At 41.9% G+C, this 27284-nt stretch overlaps 1 protein-coding gene across 1 annotated transcript; it reads right to left on the reverse strand.

Annotated features, from left to right (window-relative positions):
- Positions 1-324: 324 nt before the first annotated feature.
- On the reverse strand, positions 325-17124 carry LOC131207120 (homeotic protein proboscipedia). Its single transcript, XM_058199729.1, is given in 7 exon segments — positions 325-1704; positions 1782-1973; positions 1976-2109; positions 2189-2282; positions 2409-2566; positions 15302-15858; positions 17065-17124. Coding segments are annotated over 6 exon segments (2445 nt in total). The 5' UTR covers positions 15789-15858; positions 17065-17124.
- Between the last annotated feature and the right edge of the window lie 10160 nt (positions 17125-27284).

Consider the following 27284-nt stretch of genomic DNA (forward strand, 5'->3'; position numbering starts at 1 on the left):
TAGGAAAAAAGGCATTTTGAAAAAATCAAAGGTGATCTGTTACTCTGTCAGTAGTCCCCATTGTTGCTGTGTTCATGTTACTTTGCAACACGATAAACAGACAGCACGATTAATCTAAAATGAAGCACGTGGTTTTACACGTTAAACAAATGCTGTAGTTTGTTTCCGGCGACTTCAGATTCGCCGTGATCCGAATATTTAGCTAAGCTAAAAACACCTAAACAAAAGCGCTTTTTTCGTTTCTTTGAAATTCGTGAAATGTTCAAGAGCCAACCAAAACTGTACACGAGATAATTGTTTGCCCAGTACCCGGCACGTTTCAAATTAACTCAGTTGATAATATTCTGGCGCGAAATCGTTCGCAAGATTACTAAGAAAGTTAAAATCAGACGATGAGTTGGAATTTTCTAGGCTGGCCAAGGCGGCTGCGTTGCCTGGAACCGGCGTCTGATTGCCGCCGGAGCCATTTGCTGAAAGTGCGCCTCCTGGTGGCAGACAGTGAATCGGAACACTTCCTGTTCCTGTGGCGGCTGTTCCATTGTATGTATTCGTCTCGACGCTATGAGCCATCGGCGAAGGTTGGTTTGCCTGGAGGTGCTGCGGATGTTGCTGGTGATGCTGGAGATGATGTTGTTGATGCTGGAGATGATGCTGTTGATGCTGGAGATGGTGCTGTTGATGTGGCTGCAGATGCTGGGAATGTTGATGGTGGTCGTAATAAGCGCTGGAGGCCGTTGGTGGCGATTGATGGAATGGGAAGCTTTCACAGCCATCATTTGCGAGTCCTATGCCCATATACGCAGCACCGTTAGTTTGATAATCCATAGTGCCACCGGCAGCAACGGGTACAACGCCGTGGTGATATGCCCCCATGCCCTCATAGTCGTAGTGGTCTTGCGTGGTTGCAGCTCCCTTCGCAGACTCGTAATAACCTGTGCCAAATTCGTGCTGGCCCTCGTAGTCATTCGGATAGAATTGTGCGTTGCCGCTGTATTGAGCCGTGGCGTTGTTGACGCCAGGGTCACAGTTGTTGTAGTAGAGTTGATTCTGATGGTGGAACGACGCTTCGTGCAGCATTGGTTGTTGCTGCTGTTGTTGAAGCTTCGATGCTGGGTCTTGTAGCAGAGCTTTATTGTTTAGGCTTTTCAACCCGCTCAACGGTTGACCGTATTCGGGTTTATGAGTAACGTGGCTTCCTGTATAAACACCATTGATTAGATGTTGAGAGGCGGCTCCGGACGGTGGTGGTACGGCTGGCTTCGGGTTATGCTGGTAGTTTGGGTAGTGTAAGCTAGAATCCATCTTGCCAAAGTACTCTTGTTTGCTATTTCCAGTGTAGTACATTCCGCCACCTGATGGTCCACAAGATATTGGGGCTCCCGGGGTGGTTGCCGGAGAATTGGACACGTGCATCTGGGGCCCATGTGGCAGCTTATGCTTGATAACAGCGTACGGAGCCGGTTGATTATAGTATGCTTGTAGGTTGTTATTGCTACTGCTAGTGTTGTTGTTGTTGTTGTTATTGTTGCTATTTGGTGAGATGGCTGACGTCGAGACGGGACTCTGAGGAATAAGTATGGGTGCTGCGGTCGGTATGGGAATCGAACCGGCATCCTTCTTTGATTGGTAGCCCGATCCATCGAAACCTTTAAATTGGTTGCTATTGGTTATCTTCGACGAGCTCACCGATTCTTTTTTGACCATCTGGAACCAAAAACCAAGATCAGAAAACGTCTCTCAGTCGTTTAGGTATTTTAAGCGAATGCTTGAATGTTACTCACATCCGGTTTTTTCTTTACTTTCACATGAATTTCCTCATCATCATCAAGGCTGCCTGTAGATGCCACACTCGAATCAGCACTGACCGCATTTCCACCTCCAACGCCAGTGGGAGTGCCCAGTTCGACGGTCGAGTTTGGCGTAACTGCGTGGGAAAATTGACGAGAGAAAATTGTACACTAGGTTGTCATCTTTTGTGGTACACAGCGCACAGCAGTGACTTACTGGTGGTCGGAGTGCTGTTGTTAAGACCCCGTGAGCTGGATGTCGAGTCCGGAATGTCGTCCGACGGCAGCTCACATCCTTGGCAAGATTTTTTCGAATTGGAATCTGTCGGAATCATAAAGCGGTGTAGAACTTAGGAAGCTAGTTACATTAGCAGATACCAGGGGAACCAAAGAAATCTTACCTTTCAAATCGTCTTTTCCAGATTCATCGTCGTCCGTCTTGGAGAGTGTTTGTCGTTTATGCTTCATACGTCGGTTTTGGAACCATACTTTCACCTGGAGTGTGTGTCGACGAATAGAAAGCAAACAAACGGTAGAAAGTAGCAACCACATATGGCCAGCACGCATATAACTGCAACTTAAGTTCAGTAGCTCGGCCGGTACCATTTTGGATCAACATACCTGTCGCTCGGTTAGGTCCAGGCTTGCGGCAATTTCAATTCTTCTTGGTCGACAGAGATACTTATTGAAGTGGAACTCTTTCTCAAGCTCTAGCAACTGGGTATTGGTGTAGGCCGTACGCAATCGTCGCGGGAGTCCATTTTCCGCGACAAACTCAGCTGCGCCATGAAGTATAAAAAATGGGAAAACAAAATTGAAATCAAAGGCCAGAGCAGTGCACGTAGTGTAAACGCAATTTGGTTAAAAATGAAAGTCAGGTGTGTCTGAAAAATGAAACTAATTTTGTTTCTCTGCAGCTTGTCTTACGCTTGTTAATAAGCTGGTCAGCATTTAACAACTGCTGTAACTACTGCTTCAAGAGAAATATGGCAATGTCACAACAGAGTCACAAGAGAAGTGAGCGATAATTTATTATTTAATGGTAATTGATATTTGATTGTAATTTGATTTTCGCCACGTTTCTCGTGTTGTCGTTCAAACTGCTATAATGCCGTTTATCGAAGGGTTTGGTAAAAAATGGCGTTAACGGCTAAAAATTGAAGGTGGTCAGTTAAATTGTATGGTCAATTTCCGTTACCGCGTACTAGCTGAATTGGTCGGAAAATGTGAATGACATTCTTATGCGATATCCAAATGAATCAAACCATCATCGATTGATGGTTTACAGTAATAAAATAACTATACAGTATCGGGTCAAATGGTCAAAACTGGCAGAATATTGAGTAAATTTCGTATGGTTGGTTATACAACCTGTAGAGGATGTTAGTCTAGTTGTAGACGATTTTTAATAACAAAAGCTACACTATCAATAATGTAAAGAAAACATCCAAGTTATTTTGAAGAAATTCAATTTCAACCGTGTTAAAAAAGTAGAAAAGCTAAAGTTACTACAAGAATACCAGACCAAGAAAATAAAAACCTGAAATACTTTTATATTTTTTATCATTAGAACGGGCCGAGCCGTATTTCGCACCAACTTAAAGTTTTGCACTCAAGATGATGCAGTGTCAGGGTTTGTCCTTCGCTTGAAAACCGAGCAATTATCTACGAGCCACTACCTGAGTTATAGTATAAATAAACTATGAATTTAGTTTAGCTAGAATTTCTCTTGAAATTCTCATTTGCGTTTGATGCAAATAAAATAAAGATGAGGTAAGCAAACAAAAACAGTCAACAGAAGAGTCCGTTTCATTGAATTTGACATCCTTTCATTTGTTTGCACGTGTATGCTTAAGTTTTTGTCGTCTTAAAATAGAAACTGGCTCGCCAGAAGCCGGCAGCATTTGTATGATTTTTTCCTATTTTAAAGGTAGCTTCATAATGCCTCTCTCATAAAACTTTTGTTTCTTATTGACGAAAAACTCTAGTAACGATTTTCACAATCTTATCTTGATCCCAATTTCTCTTTGAGTTTTGGGCGAGTTATACACGTGTGTGCCCTTACGTGGCCCTGATGGAACACAACACCTCTTCTGTTGGCCGATTCGGGTCGTTTATGGTCAATCGCTAGCTTCGAACGGTGCAGTTGTTGACGGTAGAGATCTGAATTTAGTGTTTGGCCACACGGAAGCAACTCATAATAAATGAACCCTTTTAAGTCCTATCAAATACCCAGTAGAATATTCCTGGCCGTTAGTTACTGTTTGGTCAACGTTTGAGCTTCACCAAGCTATGGCCACGATAGTTTTCGCACAATATTGTCGTATGCATCCCGTTTTTCACCCGCAGTAACACTCCGCTTAAGAAATAGGCTGATTTAATTCCGTTTGGCCGAAACTCGGCAGATGTACATTCGATCCCGTTTTTTGTATTAATTGGTGTGGCACTCTTCACACTTTTATGTGTAAAGTGTAAGCATAAACTTGAAATTGTTTGAGATATCAATCACTACACTGAGAAAATCCTAATACAAAATATGAATTTGCTGGCAAATATGAATTTTTATTTAGTATTGAAAATTCCCAATTCAAAATGTTGGCTGCAACCTACAATTGAGTAAATATGAGAGCAAATTATGTTACTGGACTCGATAGAAACATATTCTACGAGGCGATGTGTGATGTCCTTACGGGTATTGTTGATTCTATATTTTTGTTTCCGACCTTGAAAGACAATCCTCGTAGGAAAATTTAGTCATATCACACTGCTCAGAAAAGGATCATGGGACAGTAATAGAATTTGATGAGCGAACTATACGGCAATATTCCCAGATACATTATATATACGATAACACTTTCCAGCGGAAATCCCAAAAGCGTAAGCGAAAAGCTTAGGTAGAACATTACTCTTCTCTACTCTTACGCATAACAACTACCTCATACCAGTAACTGATATAACAAGTAACATCGCAAAGCATTGAGATGAAGCGAATTGCGGAGCATTGTGATAGATTCAAACCTCCATTCAGTATGGAAAAGGAAAATGAGTGCAGAACAAGGAAAATGAGGAGTTCTCAACTCACTTCCTACACACCGTATCGTTATCTGTCTAAAAGAGGATATATCATTGGCAGAACAGATTTTTTCGCCACATCATCCAGTAGCACCATCATAAACACTAAACGTAAAAACTGGTCCCTAGCGTCGGGAAACCCCACCAGAGACGACTATGCACAAAACTTTTGCCAGGCGTGTGGCCACCACAATTCGGAGTAAATGATTCATGGTAAAATGAAGTATGAGAAAAAGTGTTGAGAGTAGGCTGAAGGATAATTTTGAAACTTGCTAGTTCCAGAATGTGCCAGCCCTATTGTCCCGGAAGGAAGAACTCTGCTCTGTGTATCATTGCGCCATAAAGTAAACTTATAAACCGTGGCACATGCATATATCTCCTCTGAAGGGATCCCATAAGGTTTTGCTACTCGCCACGTTTCTTTGTTGCAAAATCGCTTAAACATTTTGTAATACTGTTGTGAGAGTCCATACTATGAACATACTTTACAAAATTCCATCTAAGGATAAAATAATCAGCAAATAAATAAAACATTTACGTAAAATTCATCCTTTACATTATTTTGTCTGTGTTTGTCATTCCTGAAGGCAATATTTGAAACAATCGAAGGGACATGATTTGATACCTCACCCGCTCCGTGGTAAATACTGAAACCATTGCCTAGAAACAAGTCAACTACATTTGCATTGCCGTTGACGACTGTTTCGGCATGGAGTTTTAAAAATTCGGCGCTGTGTTTTAATTTGCGTTCGTATCCAGATTGCGTTCGGACGATCCGATCCGATTGTAAAGCGATCAACGAGGCTACATTTTAAAAATACGAAATCTCGTTTCGTTTCTCATGAAGCACATTCATCGAGGACAGAAAGGTAAGATTTAACAGCTTACCATAAAATCAATCATTACCCGATCAGTGCGCGGGATACGGCACGACATTACGAGTACGTTATTAGCAAACATCCAAAAGAGGCCCACGGAGACGGGAAGAAGATGTATCGACGCCATGGTAAAATTGTAAAATTTCCTTCGTTCGCCAAGGCTTTTAGCGTGCTGTCAATACTTTTTCGCAGCCATACGAGCACACGAGGGTTGCCACCCTGCTGAAACGAGCAGTTCATTGTACCACATGGGAAAGACTAATGTAGACTGAGAGTGTTTTCCCCAATGTTCTCGTTCTCGCGCTGTGTCTGTCTGCATCGCTTGGTTACATCTACTGGGAGGAAGTATCGGCTGGCGTACGGTAGCGCATGGTACAGCAGTTGGAAATCGTTTTTCTAAAATGATTGATTGATCACCGCATGTCAATTGTAAACAATTGATCCCTGTCCCGAACCTCGGCAAGGCTCCGGTGGCGTGATGTGCGAAAACTGTACTCGAGCTATACGTGCGTCGTGTGTTTGTTTGTTGAGGAGGGTGCTCTCAGATATGGCGCTATGTGGACAAGCTGACACCTGTACCGTCGACGGCACCGGACGTTGCCATTGTGATAGCCGAAACTGTTTGTGTGTGTGGAGTGTTTTATGAAAAACATTTGGTCACTGAGATTTGTCATCAGGAGATCAACCGTTGGGCCACCGTGGTCGCCTTTTTCGGCAGTGGAAAGAGAAACATTGATTTCTGGAGGTCACAGACACGCAATTTATCAAACATCCCCACACTAGGGCCCGTTGACTGTGTGTAATAAAAATGAAACAGGGATTTCGACTGTCTCTTTTACACGCTACGTAAGGACAAAACACGAAAGACAGTGGACCATCAGAATCAAATCAGGGCATCTCGGAGGATTTAGAACATACAACCACTTACGGGCAATTAGAAAGACAAGAGACAAGGAGAGAGATGCCGCGGTAGCTTCGGACGACAGAAATTTGTAGCACGGAAAAGCAGATGAAAAACGCAAAAAATATGACAATTCCTCATACATCCTGAACAAGCGGCGACTTCGAACGAAACGTTTTCACATCGAAGTCCTGGGGAAAAGAAGCAATTTTATGTTTGAAGATAAAAACTTCGGACCAAAAAAAGGCCCACAAATCGCGCAGAATTGGGTGGAGAATGCTCAAGGGAAGCAAAAAAGTATAAATTTAAAATAAAAAGTATGCTTCCTTTCGGCTATCGGCCAGAAAAATCCATCCTGTCCTTAGCCCTATTCCGACGGTGAAGGGAAGGACAAAGTGCACGGCGTAGACTGCCGCCGCGCCGCGAAGTGATTCGTAAAACATTTTCCTCTATTTTTAAAAGTCATTTAATTTCTGTTGCTGTTGTATCTCCCGCTCCACCGTGACACTTCTTGGCTATCTTCGAACGGAAAGATGTAAAGCGTAAGGTTTCTTGTATTTTTTCTCACTCAAAAAAGGAAAAGTCATTCTTAGCTGCATACGATACAACCGGTAATGTTTGCAATTGGTCGTAAATATGCGCTGGTAGCCAGTTCCTCCACTGGCAGAAAGTGACTGGATTTAAGCCATTTGCAAAAACAATTACAGGACTGCGTTTAATATCTTTAATATGCAAAATAACCGCAGTTACCGAAGAACGGTAGTACGCGAAACGCTGGGGGGGACAGAGAAAAACTGGACTGGAATAAAAAATCGAAAAAACCCGTCCTGTGATTAGGTTGAACGAAAAGAAAGCTTCCTGAAAATAGAAACCAGTCGAAATAAACTGGGAAAAGTATCCTTATCTGCTATAATCGCGATAATAAAACTCAATTTGAGTAAAATTTTGAGTAATGGTTAATTTTAACTGTTTTTTTACGCACTGCCTGTTCATACAACATTTACTATCATTTGCTAAGCAATAGTTTTAAGTTAGTTATGAAACAAGAAGTTTTCATAATTCAATAATATTTGCATCATTCACGTTCAAAAGCGAGCCGTAATATTTTCTGTAAGTGTTTGTACTCTTTTGATACTGCAACACATGCTTGGTTTGCAGTTTCGTGTCCTTAAATAGATAAACCTAAAACAGGCGTCTGCTCGGAAAATCTAAGATTCTTTTGTTCCCCGCTGTAACGCGATCTGGTGGACGGTGGTATGTTTAATTTTTGTGGCACAGTGAAATGGCCTGTGCCCGCAACACGCAGGGTGCGGCCAGACATTTAAAATCGTGGCGCTAAAAGAAACGGAAGAATGATGATCAGAATTCACGGATGACGCGCGCGGTCTTTTCCGTCGAAATATTTTTTTCCGAATAGCTTTATTTTCCACGATTCATCGCACAATTTAACCGCAGGTCTTGCCAGGGTTAGAACTGATTGTTCTGCCACAGCTGGAAATTGGAGTATAGGAAAATTATGAGCCAAAACAAGTATCGTTTAGAAACACTCCTAAAATCTCGTGAAGTATTGCGAAAATCGAAGAATGTTCAAAACGAGGAATATTCCACTTTTGACGAGCATTTTTGCTCTTTTCAATCTATTAAACTTGTTTCAAACATGCTGACTTATGTGGCATTTAAAGAAGAATAATCTTCCACTAAATACACTGAATTAAAATAAGTGAATTTCTCACGTGACCTTTTCAAAGGAATTTAGCAAAAAAATCCCAAACATCACCCGTATTGCTATACTTTTAAAGACTTTCATTATGCAAAGAATGGTTCTGTCTTTATCAACATTCCCTGCAGATGAACTTTTCATAGAAGAAAACACGAAATCCGTAAGCCGTTTCGACACAGTGTGGATAATTTTGGGGTTTGGACGATTACATTAGTTTTCATAATGTCTTATCATCCTTTTTATATGAGCGCACCAAATTATTGATAACGCGTAAATAGTGACTGTAACAACAAGCAACCAGTGAAAAACAAAATATAGGAAAACAAAACGTATACACCGTTGATTTGAATCGTGTTTGGAAGAGTTGTCTTTTACAGACCAGAAAAGTTATTATAGGTACTTCATTGTAACTTCTATTGCTAGAATTGCCTATTATTTAATGCTACTGCAACCGGAATTCGTGAAACAAGTGAATTAATCCATTGTTGCATACATATTGGATCCTGTGTCTGTTTGGGCGCCAAGGATATTAAACTTGCTCTAATCGTTGGTTGCAACTTAGCGGCAGCACAGTAGAATTAGGGACCATCTGCACATCAACATATGGCGGTGGAATTTGGGAGACGTGAATATTTCATTTTTGGGAGTTTCTATGGGTGAGACCGAGTGTCCGTGTATATAATTGATTAAAGGTTTCTCCCTTCGCTTGGTGGATAGTTTTTGTTACGCCAATCATGCGCGGTTTTACGACTTAAGCCACCTCTAATAGACGCTGCAATCAAGCGAAGTAAATTTTAATTTTCACGCCTATGCTGTTCTCTTACACATCGGCTCTCTTTGCTTAGAATGTTCTGCGTGCGATGGTTGCCCGCAGGTCAGCCACTGGGGTTTTTATGGTTCCTTCATAGGCGGATACCAATCAAAGCGACCCGCAGCTAATGTTTCGAGGGAAGGCGTCTCATGTGAGGGCTCTGGGAAGTGTAGAGCGGCGTATGTCCAAGGTGTTTATGTTTTTTTGCTTAGTGAAAAAATAGTCTCCAATTCGTCAGTACGAATGTTCAGCTGCACAGCGAGGTCGCCCGCTAGCAGAACGTTGCCCCTGAACACTTCACTTATCTTCTACGCGATCTAAGAACGATGCGAGAAAACAAGCAGAACAAGAAACATGTTGGGTCGTTAATCAAACTCATTCAAAACATTTCGTTTTCCGTTTCATTTCGTTGCCGGCCTCATAGGTGCCGGCTATCCGTTGCGAAAGTGATGACGGCGCCTCTTGCGATGTCTAAGCGCATTCCTTTGGAGTTTTTGTGGCCCGGTTGTGAGCATTTTGTTACGATTATGCTCACCAACGGTGAGCATTGGGCGTAGGGGCGATTATCCCTTAATAAAAGCACAACCTTATCAAATTTCAAACCGTTTAGCAGCGGTGATTTTATTGATCCCCTGAGAAAATAGTCCACTTTCGGAGACAAATGATTGCTTGACCTGTCGGCTTCTTGGGGTGGCGAACCGCACCCTATCCGCTCCGGCGAACTGCGGCATTAAAGGCGCACTCACCCACTGAGGCCACAGTCAGAAGAAATGATAACATAATATTTTTAAGCAGATTAGCACATCACGGTCCATTTTTCTTCTCCGTCCTTCGGTGGCAGAAGCAAAAGATGCTTCCTGCTGTTTTCCGCGCTCATTTCATCCCTTAATCCTGTTTTCACTGCCGCTGTTTGGCGCTAGCAAACGCCAGCAACGGAACAAGGGAGTGGTTCCTTGTTCAAGGAGTATCGTGTTTTATGGTGTATGTATTTAGGCTCTTGTTATTCATGTGTATTTATTTGATAAACACTCACATTTTTCCTGTTACAGTCGGTTTTTCTTGCACACTTACCACCATTATATCCTGTGGGGGGTGTGCGCTCGACTTGTGCACATTATTTCGTCTTTTTTATGTCCGGTTTCAAGCATGCAATCTAGCGAATTTGACTAACCGAGGGGCAGGAAGGGAAGTGGGGAACGCAAACCACACCGAACGCGTTCGGTTATCCTTGCCAGCCGTAGCTCGTTTTAAAAATGCTAAACTGAGCGAACCGAGAGCGATGATGACGACAGTATAATTTATAGTAGTTATAAAATTACAATGTCAACCGCACGAAGTGGTAAGCGCCGAATGTTCGGTGGTACCACTGCTCCGGGAACTTCGAGAATAGAACGGAACGTCGGGCGGGCATTTCGTTATCGTCAATAGTTCATTTGTGCGGGTAGCAGTTCATTCAAGGATTTGGAATTCCGGTCGTTTGCAGAGAACCCAGATATGGTATCGGGGAGAACTTGTGCGCGAGGTGATGAGGATTAATATATGTTAATGGTTCTTGCGCGTCTTGCATGTTAAAACAAAACTGTTGAATTTATTGTTTTAAATCTGGTTGTTGATCTGGCGGTTTTATGGGCTTCATGTTTTTCACTTCTTCAGCTATCACCACCATAATGTGAACTCAACGACTTGCTAAGTACCGACAGTGTACTGGACTAGGATTGCTCCACACTTAGAGTGTGCTTCAGTAACACTGCTGAATGTTACGGTTTGGAGTGCTTATAACTTATTTGCTCCGAGAAGAACAGTGCGCATATTCTCCTTGGTTCAAAAGTTCTGTGAAATGGGAGCACATCGTGTCATGAAGCGGTTAGGCGTTGAAGGTCATGGTACCATTAATCTAGTTAGAAAGAGGCGGTAAATTTTTTGTCGGTTCCCTTGTACAGAAAGACAAATTGTTTTCGTTTTGTTTTGGGTTGTCTGTTCTTTCTGCTCGAACTCTGACGATTCTAGCCGAACATCCCAATTACAGTTAGAGAGGGTTGATGATGAAGCTGAGTTCGGTAACACGTACTGCCTACATAGGCAAGGATCGATTAGATGGAGTTGGCAAGGCAAGTGCTAGTTATATTTTGAGGCCACAAACCCTGAATTACAGGAAACCACAAATCCTACGAAACACGTTTGGTACGTAGAGTCCTTCGAGATAAAAGAGTCTTTGCCACGCTTTTTACGCGAAGTAAAAAGCATTTTTAAATGAAAAAAAAAATAAAGAAAACATTTTGTTTTGTCAATTATTTTCCCTTTCACCCTTTTTTAAGGAATCAAAAGTTTGACATTTCTTTGCTTGGAGAACATGTTACGAATTTTTCGAGAATAACTATTTCAAGTTAAATACAGGGTGACGACACATTTTTTTATTTGCTTATATAAAAAAACGGCTGAATATTTTTCAATTGTTGAATATTTGTTTGAAAGGATCATTCATGACATTTATGCATAAAATATAATTTTGGTTGCAGAAAATTGGGAAATATGAAAAATTTATTTCCAAAGCTCGTAGGTCGCCAAATCATTCGTCAAAAGCACATTTCATTCAAGCTCTTTTCTTCCCCGCTGGCTATGTTAATAAGCATAATTGTTTATGTTATGTTGTTATGTTACGTTACGTTGAACGCTACGAAAAACAAAATAAACTTTATTTACTCATTAGAATATGATCTTAAAATAGTTGCAGATAGCGAAAGCTATTCCAAACGACCCTTGTCGACTTTTTTGAAACCCTCAAACGAACATTTATCGCTGCACGCAGCGATAATTTCTCAACATAGCTGCGTACTTTTACAGTAACGAAAAATGCGGATGCGAAACCAGACAAGAGTACACCTTTATTGCTACTATCGGCCAACCATCTGCCGGCTCAGGCCTGCTTTGATGAACTGCATAAATTAAATATTGTAGCGATGAAAAATGGCCACTCGGAAGCGATGTGTTTTTGTGGTCAACCACAGGCAAAGCAGACGTAATGTAACTGACGGATGCTTACTGTGATCCGTCAGTCGACGTGAACCGGTGACTGACGAATAACATGGCTGCAACAAATAATAATAAACGTAAAAAGCTCAAGCCCTTAGGAATGCATTCGTGCTAGTGGCAAAACATAAACAGGCAAAAACTCGACGGCACGTGAATTTAAGTCGGCACATGCACACGTTTCGTGCCGCCATTCGAATGTCCGGAGCTTAGAAATCATCATTCTTTGTGCAACCTGTTATTTTACTTCATTTGTCATGAGAGAGCATTTCAGTCTTCACCGCTGATATTTTTTCATTCCACTTCCTGCCACGCTGTCGAGTAGTTGAGATATTTTTTTTGATGTGTTTTCCGTTCTCCTCCGTTTTCTTTAGGTGAACCTCGGCCCATTTGTACCTTTACGGCGACCTTTCCGTTGGTGCCGTAGTTGCTGATTCCGTTGTACTGAGTACGCGCGTGTTTTTGCCCCTTGGTCTTACGTCACGGCCGTGTCAGAGGGCTTAATAGTTTTTTGCTTGAAGTGTGCCCACCTTTGCACAAGAAACAACGAACCCATGCCTCGGATTCTCGGCAATCTTAGGCAGACTGCATAATACTTGAATAAAAACTCGGCATGCATGTGTTGATGTATAAACCATCAACACTTGTGAATCGCTACAGAAGAGAATCACTCAAGTTACCCACATGGCCGTCAGCAAAATATGGTATTTGAAGATGCGGCACCTTTTACCATGTGTCTGAATACATCACAAACAGCGAAGAGGGCGATAACTTTCAGCAGAGCACTTTCTGGAACTGATGTTATAATAGAAATAACCTAAGCACCAACATACACCCACAATTACTAACACATGATCTACAAATGATAAAACTAAAACTGTTGTTAAGCTAAAACTGAAACACTAGTAAAAGGTGCATCCTGATACGATCGAAGAAAACCACAAAGATACTGACGAGCAAAAGGTAATTTTACTCCTGTGGTTTCTACCAAACATCTCAAAAATCGTTCGACTGCACGGGCGCAAGATTTATTTTTAAAAAGAGCGCGATCATTAATCATACTAATGCCAAATGAGGGGTTTGTTGTGTCTAGAATTTACGGAACGCCGTTGTGGCTGTTGCTTTCTTCACGCGAGCATCTTCGTGTGGATTGAAGGAATTCCCGGGATGCGAGTTGACGAGTGTTTCAGACATTGACATTGATGCGATGATAGAGAAACGAAGCCTGAGAAGAAATGCAAGAATAGGCGGAACAAAACAGGTCGCGGCATCGTGTTGTGTGCGCTGTGAGTAACATGTGTCACTAGCGGTACATGACTTCTGCGTTTTGCGTTATCTATGTTCTGTCCCTATCGAGGAATAGTTTTCGTACAGTACTTTCCAGTGACCTTATCGCAACCATAGCTGAATGGAGACGCGTGGTTTCGGTTGTGCATATTTAGTGAACGACTATGGTTAAATAATAATAAAAATATTGATAATACCCATAATCATGACTCATTTTCCACGAAATATTGGTAATTACACCATAAAAAGAAGAGTTACGTTTTCAAGTGTTCAGTTACAAAACTGAAGGTGTTGATGCTGTTTTTTGCTCTTCTTGGGACCAATTGGGTTACTGATCACGTATCTCTATTTTCTGATACATAACGATTGATGCAATGGAGGGAAGCAAACATTGTCGTTTTTTATTACGAATGCATGATTGAACAATGAAGCAGAAAAAAACGTTCATGTGTTGGCACACACTATACTGCAAATTTGACTTCGAATAGGGAGACAGTACGTGACAAGTGGTATCATTGTTCGTTGACGACTTTAATTTTACACGAAAAATAAATCATATGATGGGACGAGTCACAGCTATGTAAGTATTCGTTAGTGGCATCCTTAGAAAACAAATTGATACTGGTTAATTGACTTGACCAATTATGAACATTAGGCGGTTCACTGGCGTATCGATAATCGTATTATGAAACATTTGTATTCATGTGCGAGTCCCATTCGCATTGGCTAAATTCCCTCAACCAGAATGTTCGAAGCGGTAACGCTATCGTTCGAATCATGGCGGATTCTCTGAAACATGCGGCGTTTACACGTTTTATCGCACTTCAGCTCCCGGTGTGCTTCAAACACCGCAGGGGGTTGTCATGACCTGCTGAGTGCTACTGAGAGCTACCTACTGTGTGCGAGCCCTAAATGCCTGGATGGTGTGTTTAGCTTATGTATCTAGACGGGTGCCCGTAGCACTGAGAAGCACACTTGCTGTAAATCATCAACATAGGGAGTTGCTGCTTCATACCATCATTACAAGGGAACTGTGGTGAAATATCGGAGTTAGGCGCTATTGTGCGAGAAGCAAAACGAGAAGCAATAGCCCCATGTTGAGGTGGATAATGTCATGTAAACAGCGCCAATTAAAACTATTTTACATTCAATAAAATATTGTTTGCGCCATTGGGAGCGACGATCTATACGAGCGTTCAGGATTGAAATTGTTGTCAACAACAACTCATAGTAAAAGCATAAGAATTTCTGTGAAAGAATATTCACGTACGACAAATTTGGGAAGTTTTAATGTTTAACGAAGTGTCACTAGTTTGCGAAAGATGTTAGTTTGGACCGCGACAGTATACCAATTTAAGTGCAAAACTTCAAGTTGGTGTCAAGTAAAGTCAAACTTCAATACGGTTCTGTCTGTTTTAATAATAACAAAAAAGTAAATGAATAGCACAAGAATAAATACCAGCATAAAAATTATGTACACACAAAGACCAAACATTTCATTACGTGGGAAACCAAAAAAATTGTTAACTTCGAATAGTGTGTTTGCAGAGAGAAGAAAACTTTTTCTATAAAAGAATCCAGATTCGATATATCTCAAAGTGGTGAAAACCATTGTGTTGACAAGGTGCAACACTTAATGTTATATACGACGGACATAAAGGATAATTATTTTCGATTCTCACAACGATAGTTGCCTAATAAAGCCTTTTGATGTAGACAGAAATATCGGTTATAATTGGTAAAATACAAGCCTACAAAACTGGTTGATGATACGTGATCGAAAAGATCATTGCATAGAGGGTTTGCATTGTTACGTACCTTGTGCTGTTGCTTTTCTGACTGTTTTTTTCTCTTTCATCCACGGATATTCCGGTACAGATTCCATGCTGTCGCTGGGTGCCATCGGGTAACCTTGCGTTATGAGTTTGGGGCTCTCGCTGTCGATATGTGTCAGAAACTCGGCCATCGATGGTTGCGAATTGATAAATCCACTTTCGTTTTGCATCCAATAAGATGTATCTGGATGTGGTTGTTGTGGCTGTTGATTTTGTAGCTCTACCGGGGTGCCAACGGGGAGCGAGGCGGCGGCTCGCGAAGGCTTATCACAGATTACTGGCTTCCGGTTGGCCACTAGTTGGCCTCCGGCAATGATCGTTTGTTGCTGTTGCGAAACGTGTGCCTGCTGTGGGCTGTTGATATCCGTTTCACCGATCACCACCGCACTATTAAGCAGCGATCCAATCGCCGGAGATTCCGATTTGATTTGTGCTCCCATGTGATCGACTGAACTACACACTTCCTGCATTTCCACGTTGGAACAAATCGATCTTGCAATAACAGCGCACGAATTCTATCCGATTTTTGTCTTCGATATTCTATAAGACGTGGAACCGATCTTTTTTAAACGACTCTGTATGATTTTGGATAATTTTACAAACAGGAAGTATATTAAAATGGTTTCATTTTGAATCATATCGTGAATGTGGAAATTACCAGATGGGTCATGTCGTTCAAAAGAGCTTGCAGTTGCTTCTAAAGAGGATTTGATAGCCTATTGGTAACGAACGACATAATGGGTCCATGATATATTGGATTAAATTGAACAAGTGATGCATTACACCATTTTTCTCCACGTCGCTCTAATTCTATTATCACGCCACTTTCAGCTGGTAGTAATTGGCACAAACAATAGTTAATTTGTTGTTCAATTACACAACAATGACGTTGCCACCATCATTGAACAGAATGTGCCAATTTCCATCTAACAGCTCTCGAAAAATTTGAAATAACATCATTTTGAATCAGTTGAGTAGCTTTATCTTCAATATCTGAGTCTAAAATCCGCATGAATGAGTAGCTAGATCAAAACAACGGGTTACAAAACATGTAATTTATTACTGATATGCTCATCACATCACATCGCTGATACTATCAAACAAAAACTAAAACAACAAAATTCTTCTTCTTGGACACGTGTCATCATTTTTGGCTGCTAGTGCTTCATTACGCTTTTTCACGACCGAAACACGCACGAAAATCACGAATGATGGAATTTTATGTTTCCATATTTCGCTCATTGATGTCACCAGCGATAAATCCACGGTGGAAAGAACTTCCGCCAGATAGAATTCTTCACGACCGGAAATTCAGCATTCGACAGCAGAGGGTACTTAGCACCGTCAACACTGAGCACATTCATAAACAGTGAACTAAGCTATGATCGTAAATAATATTACAGGTTGCTTCTTTTAACTCCTGGTGACACCTGGTTTTCCACTTAAAGATTCCGTACCGTTTGCTACAATAATTGCACAAATAACGACGCTATTGCACTTTTCGTTAATGAAAATTTGTTTACAATCGTTACATATTTTCATAGCTATCTTCTTCTCGTTTCTTTTCCAAGATATGGATTTATGGATATTTTTCACACACGCACAGACACAAAAGAGCACAGTGATCATTTAGTATGAGGGAGAAAATGTTTCACGTGTTGCATTGCACCTGCTTTGTTTAAACTTTGGATTTTAGACTTAGCGTTTGCTTAACTTTACTCTGTTTCGTTTCGAAACGATGCTTACTGTAAAAATAGTCGGTGGAACAAACGGACGAAAAGACGGATAAACAACGGACCGAACGGCTACATTACTGACCAATGGCGCAGAGACTAACGCAGTGAGTACTAACAGATAATAACAACGGCTAACTTTTTAGAAGCAGCACACCAACACGCGCACAAACACTACGCACGATGAGAAGATCGGGAAAGAGGGCGGTAACAAACGAGCGAGAGAGAGCACCTCAGCTTTCTCGCTCTCTCCACGACTGTTTAGCGGATTTTTATTTTTATTATTATTTATAGCAAAATCGTCGGGAAAGCGAGACAGGTGTTATGGTTTCCCCTCTCTCTCTCGCCGAGTTTGCGCAGTGCGATGGGAGGAGCTTGTGAGATGCGACAGTTGTGTGTGTGAGCTTTTTCCTGGGCATTTGAAGGATGGTGGAATTTTGTTTGCTGATCTAGAGATGGCCCAGGAATTTGGAATTGATGCAGCTTTCTGATATTACCGCAAAGATCGCATTCTCAAATTTGGAATTGTTCAAATGTTATTCCTGAATTTTTTTTGTTTTTTGTTTCAAGTTTATGAATTAATTTTCCCTTTCATTTTCTTTTCAATTTCTAGTTTTTTTAATGAATTTATGGCATCGACAAATGCGACGAAGACGATTAACGTCAACCAAAAAATATTACATTCAGATACTGCAATTGCATCTTCAAAGTTGATAGGAATTCAGTGATCTATTTTATCGTCAATTAATAGGCTTAACCATCAGTCATGGATCACCGATGATCGCACGTTCCTTTTCAGCGATCTCTTGTTTATTCAAATGCCATAACATAAAACAATCGTCTACAAGAAAATAAATTAATAACTATTTTGGTATTTTTGATTTGGTTTTCTACCAGACAAAATAGCATTATAACTTATACAAGAACAATTACTGTGTTGTGAAACTAATTAAAACGCATTTTCAGTATTTCTGTATTGCTTTACTTTAACACATATTATACATGTTGAAATAGTTACATCTTAAAGAGTACTCACATTCCATATTCGGAAACCCAACGGTTTCATAGCAGCTGAGCATCCCTAGCATGGGATACAACCATGGCTTATAATGCCCTTTTTGGTAGCGAGGGCTCCATTCGCCGTAGAGATGCTTGCTACGCAAGACTCGTTCACGTAGCAGTTGCAGCTAAAGTTTAACCGTTTTCCCATTGGCACAAACAGTGACACCAATACTAAGTCTCGTGAGTAGTTTGGTCCTCTTGTAAGGTACGAAGAATTGTTGGGGTAGCAACAAACCGAAGGAAAATAGCATGCTCTTCGGAAACGGGCCAACGGTGGAGCCATTGCCGCTCGCTGGCATAGAAGTCTATTTGAATAAGCTATTCGGGGATCGCAGACGAAAGGGTTATACCACACCGAGACACACGACCGGTTGTTACTTTGTATTGGGGTTTGTCTTTGGAAAAAAACAAAACTCTTTGCGGTTTGATTTTAGTTTTTATCATTATTCGCCTGTACTTGAATGATTTCTGAGAATCTTTCTTTTCTTCAACATAGTTCAGTGTAGAATTAGGCGCTTAACTATTTACTATTTTAAAGTGGCATCATTCTAGCGCGAAACAGTTGCCTTTTTTTAAATGAAAAATGTACATTGTGTATTAAGTGCTTGGTATCAGAATGTACTTTAAAAACAATAACTTTTCGTGGCGATTCATCAAGGCCGTTGCCGGAATTTTTCTGTATCTGCCGTGTACATATTCTATGACAGTTTTCATAACACCCTGACTATTAACTTTTCGGCAGATGCTACCAATGGTTCAGAAACTACATCTCACAAAAAGAAACGAAAATATTTTACCAGTAAATTTGATTGAGGAAGGACTTTGTCTGATGATATTCAAATACGCGTTGCTGAAACATCGCTTCTACATATATTCATATATGCTAAAACATACATTTTAAAAAGAACGAACATAGCTTTTATTTGAAGAGGACTTTCCGTAACCCTTTCATGTTTATAAATGTGTTATCAAATATTGACTGTATTTCAAAATTCAGGAACGTTTGCCCGCTTCAACCGCTCGTGTGTCTTGATTCATCATGAGATAGAAAAAGTATGTTTAATTACGTAATCCGATATCCCTCCGAAGTCCAACTGAGAATGCGTGTGCGGGCTTCCGGGGCAATCCTCGGGATATAAAGTGTCATTGCAGGGTTTCCATCAGCGCACCATGCACCGCAGAGGTGGGAGATGGAAAAGTCAAGGGAGTCATCGAATCGATGACTGATGTCATCACCAACGCACCCTTGAACAGTTTGACTTGACTGCTGTTACGGTTCCAAAATAAACGTTCTGTAGGGCGAACAAAGCCCTTGCGATCGAGGTAGTCCCCAAACTGTAGACCGATCTTGGTTTCCCTTTAAAGCGGTAGACTAAAAATTCAATCTTCATCAAATTCGCATCGTGCTTACCCGGTGTTACTTTGTCCCGGTATTCTGTTTGCCCTTTGCAGGAGCGATATTTTCTGTAGGCCCTTGAAAAGTCAATATAGAATGAAATTGATATATTTCTGTTTATTTTTCATGTGGCAAAAAATTAATTTGGTTTATTAAAGTATCCACGCATAATTTTTTGTCCTTGTAAAGTTAATGTGCATGTTTTCAATACGTCAAATTGATTTTGGAAAGTAATAAAAAGCGGACTGTTTACAAGCTGTAGGACGAAACTGCAGAACGCTTTGTAATTGATTATTTTTTGCGTGGCTTCCATCAAAAAAAGATTACTAATGCAAAACAAAAGCGTACCCTGAATGTTCGTTTCGATGAAAGCTCAAAATTATCTGCTTCTGCAGAGGAAGCTAATTGAATACTGAGTACAACAGCAGAAAAAAAAAACTGTACAGCAAATAAATTATAATAAATGTATTATAAGTCTATTTAATGAAATAAGCTTTCATCGTAAACAAGTTTCAGCTGCTTCGAATAGCTCGCATTTCCCACTGACACAGACGATAGAACACAGATTTAGAGGAATTTGGAATTTAATTTAAGTTGAGTGCACGATTCAGGACTATTTCTTATTCCGAAATCGATTTCACGAAATTAGATCAATTTCGTAAGCCAACTTAGTGTGGGTGGCAGTTTACTGTAGCATAAGCGGTAAATGGTGACATTTTGACGAGTTAGTTCTGTGATCAAACCCACCGACAGAGAAACGTAATGTGACCTAAGCCCCAAATGGATATTTAATTGAAGATGCCGATCTTAGACTGAACTTCTGTAGTGCCTTTTTCAATCGAATTTTGATGATATTTTTTATACTCATACTGGTAACGGGGACTTATTTTCATCAGAGCCACTTTGCCTTGGACTTTGGTGGTTTCGGACTTTTTCGACACTTTTTAAAACGGCTTTGAGGCACATCTTTTTGTTGCACTATATTCATTGAAGCATATTTAAATTTTTTCAATCAATTTACATACATACTTGGTGAAATATATGCGTTTAGTTGCTTAGTTCACCTCGAATATCTTTTATTGTCTTTTGCTGAATTCTGTCTTTAAAGAACGAAAGACTTAAAACGGTCGTGGCCACCCATGTGGAGCAAGATGTGGCCATGTCACACTATTTGAGATCCAGTGATCCAGTGCGCACCGGAGAGTGTTAGGTTTTCGTTTGTTTTGTACTCCTCCTCGTGAGAAAAAAATCATAATCACATAATTCCATGGCAGGAAGTAGACCTCTCTTAATTTCTCGTATAGATGTCGGAAGATGCGCATGAATGAATGAATGGGACAAGTGAATAAGGATGGATGAATGGGATGGAGATTGAAATGGTTGACTGCCCGAATAATGATTTACGAACGACCGCGAAGAATTGTAGCGAAACAATCCGTGGACAGCGTACAGCGTTGACCTACGTGTCAGGCTCTGAAGAAGGTTCTTGGAGACGTCTCAGTTCTTGGGTGTCTTGTACGTTCAGCAGAGTGTTTGCTCAACGAACTACGTATCAATTTTCGGCATGAATAAAGGGCACGCAGCGTCTATTACACAATCATGACGAATGCTTTCTGATTGTTTCGAGGGGGTCGATAGGTATTACTGTTGCTAGTTCATGAACATCTTAATGGAGTAGTAAATGGTCTACCGCGGGAAATTTTTCGATTGGTTTACATTTACGATTAACTATTATTTTATGTATATATATGAGTAATACTAACAAAATATATTTAACGTTTTCCTACTCTCTTGACGTAAACGTATTGAAATAGCTCATATTTGTCGAATGATATATGATAAATACTTTAAAACTGATATGCTCCGTTCGATTTCAGAAACACTTTAAGACGTTTAAGATTTTGATTGAAAAAGGCGAAGGGTACGATGGTAAAATATTAACTACTTTTCATAAGTGCCTGATCGCTGTGTTCTGTGAATAAACTTATCGTTTCCAAACTCGAGGTCTCTTTCGTAATAGACAGATTAGAATTCATTCATGTAATGATTGGCAATTTACTAGCTGTTAAGTGTTACAAGATAATTGGTATAAGTAAAGCGTTTGTTTTATGCCGTGGAATCCTAGTCTGCGGATACAGTAATTTATACGAACAGTAATGAGATACTAATGATTTTAAATGGATTTCAACCTCATTTTTACCGTCCGCATGCTTCCTTCTGGTCAGTTTTCTACGGACGGGACTGTTGTTGCAGTGCGTAAAGTACGTGGGCCCACATGTTTTGAATTACGGTGGATTGTAGCCATACAATATTCCCTAACCACTGGTGGTAATCCTTCGGCTGAGGCGTTGCTGCGTGCCAAATATGTAAATGGATGGGCACCGTCAAGTTCCTTAAGAAATGTTTGCCATTCCCGAGGGCATCATAGAAGCTTCAACACATTCCAGGAGCGGATTCCCTTATTCGAAAGGAAGGGCAAGGCCAGGGCAAAAACTGAATGTGTAAAATTGTCTGTGAGAACCGAATGATAAAACGTTGGAGTTAGGAAAAGAAGGATTACAATCCATTTCTAGACGGTTCGGCAAACACGTGTTGCCCACGACGCCGATTTGGTAAGGAGTGGCCTGTACACCATGAATTATGGTAGGGTTATATTTGGGAATAGCCACTTCGTTGGTTAACACATTTATTCTGCAATGTGCGCACCGTACTTAAGGTGCCGAGTTGTGCTGAAGTAATGGTCAGTGGAACAATTGCGGTTTCGGTCCCGGGCGATAATGCGCCCGGAAGTAAATGTCCCAAAAATTGTGTATTTTACAATTTATCTGTGCGGTGCCGGGTCCGGCGGCTGCTTTTTATTTAGCAACACACGTGTAGTCATTATGCAACGTTTGCAAAAAGTACCACTGACACGGTATGGGGAAAAGATAAGTTTTGTGCAAACCGTAGCATAGATCCTGCCTTGGTCAACAGTGATCATTTTTCTTTCTTTTCGAAGATTGAAAAAGACACAATGGAAGTGTGAATTCGGTGGCAATCCGCCCGAACTCATTGAGTTTGGAGTGCTCCATGTTTCTTGTGATTTCTGGAAAAATTCTTATCATAGGTTGAACAGTGGCTAGTGATGCCTCAGAAGTGGGTGCTACACTGACATCAGTTCGTTTCCTACCGGCATGGAATTACGCGGCAAAAAGATAGCAAGATGACGGTTATGAACGGAAAGTGGAAGAACAACTGCTGCTACCAACACCAAGGAAAAACTCTCAGGCGCTCGTTGGACAGGTTGTTCTTGGTAGATTTTTTTCCAGTCCATCGTGCGTCCGTTTTGATGCCTACGATGTGCTTTACGATACTCAAGATTTGTGGAGAGACTCCTTGCCTATGTGATACCATTGATATCTGTTACTGGTTCGGGCGTTTGGTGAGAAACCGAGATCTTCCGTCACCGTTTTCACGCTGTTTCGACACACGGAAGAGGCAGAAAGGCACACTACCTCCACGAACAACTGGTGCTGATGACGTACACAGAACTGCCGTCTATTCTGCGCTTATCATGCAACACATTTTATTTAGATTTTCATTCGTCCCTCAGTTGCCGCTCCGTTTTCTTTGCTCATTCCGGATGGCCTGTCTATCAGACAAGCTCCGAAGCTGGAACTTTTCCGGCACCGCTGGTCGCCAAATTCGCCCCAGAAGCCGTCGCCCAGCGTTTTGCTCATTTTCCGTATACGCCGTGACCCAGCCGCTTGTGTGGCGTGGATGTCGGCTAGCAAAAAAAAATGCTGTATTCTTCGCAAACCGAATGATATCGCATTCTCCACAGTGTTTCTGGGATGGTTGTTTGGTGTGCAAAGAAGGTAGATGTAAGGTAAAATATAATATGAATACCGCCACGGACGGTCGTGGCAGCTGTGGAGAAGTGGAACACACCGAAGGCGATGAAAAACGAAGACGCCAGAATTCTTGAACGCTGCGAATGTTATCGGGAAAGCGATATAATTTCAACTCGTCAGAGGGAAACTAATATTTGCGTATTGGAAACCTACGCGTCTGTTGTCAAAAGGAATTAGACTCCAATTGCTAAATGTTCCTAATGATTAAAATTATTTCAAAATGTTGTGATTATATTCGTTCTGGTATTTTCCCAAACATGAAGGGCGTATAATGTTGTATTAATACTATGAGCAGAAAACTGTACGCTTCCAAAAAACGAATTTTCGTAGACGAGTGTAAATGCAAACGTCATCGTTGCCCGGTCCTGGTCCTGGTCCTGGCCTGACGAAGCACCGTTTGAAGCAGCAGCAAAAAGCGTGTGTGAACGGCGAACGAACGCAACGCCCGTGTGTCCGCGGAGTTTTCGAGCGATTCCGGCATTTTCCGACTTTTGCAAAACCGCTCTGCCGCCTGGCGCTATTGCCCTCAGGAGAAGACTTGTAGTCGTCACTTTCATTCGAGTTTTTGAAGGTTTCTGCCCGTACCCGTGTTTGGCCGGCTGCGAGAAGACAATCGGCGGCGGGAAGCGGTGGCCCGCGGTTTGGGGCAGTTTTCGCAGGGTTGTATCCGATGGGGATGCGTCCAGGGCGCTTTGATCGACTCGGGATTCTGGGTCACTACCGCACCAAGCACCGACCGACGCGCGTTGAAAAGCGTTTTGGTTTGGTTTTTGTACTCCCCTTATGACTACAACCCAGAGCTGTCAGTCAAAGATAGAAGAAGATTGATGACCGCCATGAATTCCTTTTTTTCCTTTTTCCCGCCTGCCTCTGCGTGCTCCGACGGCGCAACCAACCGCCGGTGTAGCCGTCGTTTGTTGAAGCTGCCGCTGTTGTTGGTGCCATTGGTACCGCCACTGATGACGGCTGTCGTTCGGTCGGTTGGTCGGTCGGATAGCCGGACGATTTCCCTTCCGGTTTACCGTCTCGAGCGCGCCTCGAGAGGTTGGGACCGGGGAGGACGGTGAATCTAAAAAAGGGACAAACCCCAGCCCAGGACTCGGCGCGCATTGAGTGAACATAAACATTCAGCCCAGCATATGCCGGCAGGCAGACAGGAAGGCCGCCGCCTAGCAGAGCGCAGCCCCGGGAACACCGCACAAAATAATTGAAGGGTGGGTTACGATATCATTCACCGCAACCCCCGGCCAGGTTCGCGCTAGGCCAGGCCGCCGGTCCATCCGGCCGGTCGCAGGGGTTTGAAATTTTAAAGAACAGTTAAGAAAAAGCAGTTTTCCACATTTAGAAAATTTAAATTCTCCCCCTCACCGGCCAAGGGCAACTGTTGAATTCGCTGCCCCGGAAAATGCGGCCCGGGGGACCTGGAATGGAATCGTCCACAAAAACGTTCCCATCCGCAGGGCTGCTGGCAAGAAGTGGCCGAAAATCGCTAGGATGGGTTTTGATTTGTTGTTGATGTGCGAATCAAATGATGTGTAAACGACGCACCAAGCGGTTTCGGGGCATCAAGTGGCCAATAGCGCCGGCACTCGTGACAGTGAGTTCTGCCCTCGCTGGCCTGGTTAAATAATGATTTAGCAAATATCGCCATGCGCCACGGGCCACGGAAAATTCCACCGGGCCATCTCTCATTACGAGGACAACACTAAGCTGTGCTAATTGTTTTCATTTTAAAGGGATTGCTCACTGGCCCAATGGGAATGTTTTATAACGGTCACTACAGGGCCTATTTGACTTTAAAATGTTTCAATTTTCCGCGTAGATGGTAATTGTTCGACGGTTAGCGTTTCGATCTCCTTGTGTTTGCGTTTTGGCCATTTTTGCACCCTTCACCTGGCATTGAACTTGTTGTTCCGAAATGGTTGTTGGCGTTATTTTATCATCTTGAAAGCTGTAGTCGCTTTAATCAGTTTAAGTTTAATCAGCTTACTAACAAGCAGCTTTTTGATTTTTATGCAAAAGTAAATATCGCAGCGCTCGAGAGAACAATTTCATTACATCTACTAATGATAATCACTTAACATTCTGTTTTGTCTTAAAATCGGTTTCCTTTTTGGATTTTCGGGATGCCCTTAATCCAATAGTTCAAACATTGTACAGTTTTGATGACTGTTAAACGAAATGACCAAATGAAAATTAGACATAATATACAAAAAGTACTTTAGCTACTTCGTTCTATCCAGGTACAACCAATGTACGGGCATGCAACTGAACCTGCTAAGAACTGGATCTTGACCGTAGATATAATTTTCACGGCGGCATCCTTACGTCCTATATAAATCTTACATAATACATTTATAAATATGAAGACAAACGGAAGTCAAACAATAAAGTCTCTTTTCAGTCGAAGGACTACGTGGAAAACCTACACAAAATGCTAAGCTAAAAAATGGAAAACTTTAATACATACAGTTCGAAGTAAAAGTTTAACAACTACGAGTGTATCGCCTTTACGAATGCGTGAAATAATTAAAAATTCAATAATAAATAAAGAAACGCTTGAAATATCAAGCAAATGCTTGATATGTTAAGGAACGGCAAAATTTTAGAATATATAAAATTCTGGAAAACATCGTTTCATTTATTTTTCACCGCACAAACCGCGAATTGTAATTTAGCTAAATTCTGGTCGTCGGTTTCGCATAGCAAGGCAAAATATCCGGCTATTTCAGAGCTCCACTAGCCAGACCACAAGTAACTACGCAAAACTCAAGGTTGTAATTAGTGTACAAGTTTGTAGTTCTGGTGGTTCTAGGTGTTTGAAGGGGTTTTCGTAAAGAAAGCACGTCCTTAAAGCGCAAGAACCACCGTAGTGCTTGGGCGAAGAGGGCAGGCGGCCTGGTAACGGCGAGTATGAGGGGCGGGTTCGGTTCGCTGAAACACGGTGCTGCGCCACATTCATTTAAAAAATGTATGGATCACGTGTAGGTTGTTATTATTTCCTTCCTTTCTGTTCGCTTTTTTGTACATAGCCACTTTTTTCCGTTTGATCATTGGCTGTCCGAAGAACAAGCGGTGTTTGCGCGCCGTAATGTAGGATTCGTGCCGGAAGGGATAAAAAGGAACTCCCGAAAGATATTATAGCCAGCGCCAGCGCGCGATAGAACCAGGTCCACATTACCATCACGTGTCAGTCCTGCTCGCCGTGCCGCCGCCGCGCTGGTTCACGCTCGTCCTTCAGACCTCGGGCATGGCGGCAAGGTTCTACGATGAACACGATATCATCGCAAACGCAACCAGCCTCACGTAAGCCTCGCGGCTTGCTGACCAGTCAGAAGGGCACACCTAGCACTCAGGTGAAGCCTTGCCTTTCATCCTTGCACTGCTGTTGGGGCGAATGACGAAAGGAACCGAAAAGAGGGGGCTGTGGCGATAGTTGGACGAGGCCCTTCCTACTCACGTCTGATCGAGAGACTTTTTTTGAGGCAATAGCCAAGAGGTCGGAGAGGACGAACCAGCTAGCAAATATGGAACCCCGAATGCCAATTATAGGCTATAAAATGTAATGACGCCTAATGACAGAGCTCATGCGATTTTATATTTTGTGCTCCGTTTTGGTGGGCTCTGCTGCGATGTGAATGCATTTTTACTCGAAACGTGGCTCGATCCGGCACAGGAAAGTCTGTACGTATATATAGAGTGAGTATATATATAATTCTACGGTACTCGGTTGATGTTGGCTTGATGTTTCGAATAGAAACGAACGCAGAGTTGAGGTCGGACGGATAATTCGTCACCGGAGGGCTCGCGCTCGGAGATGGCGGATAAATAAACTATCCACGATGGCCGTACACTCTGGTCGTGAGAGAACCGGGAAATCGT

Source organism: Anopheles bellator, chromosome 2, assembly GCF_943735745.2.
Source record: "Anopheles bellator chromosome 2, idAnoBellAS_SP24_06.2, whole genome shotgun sequence".
Classification (NCBI taxonomy): Eukaryota; Metazoa; Arthropoda; class Insecta; order Diptera; family Culicidae; genus Anopheles; species Anopheles bellator.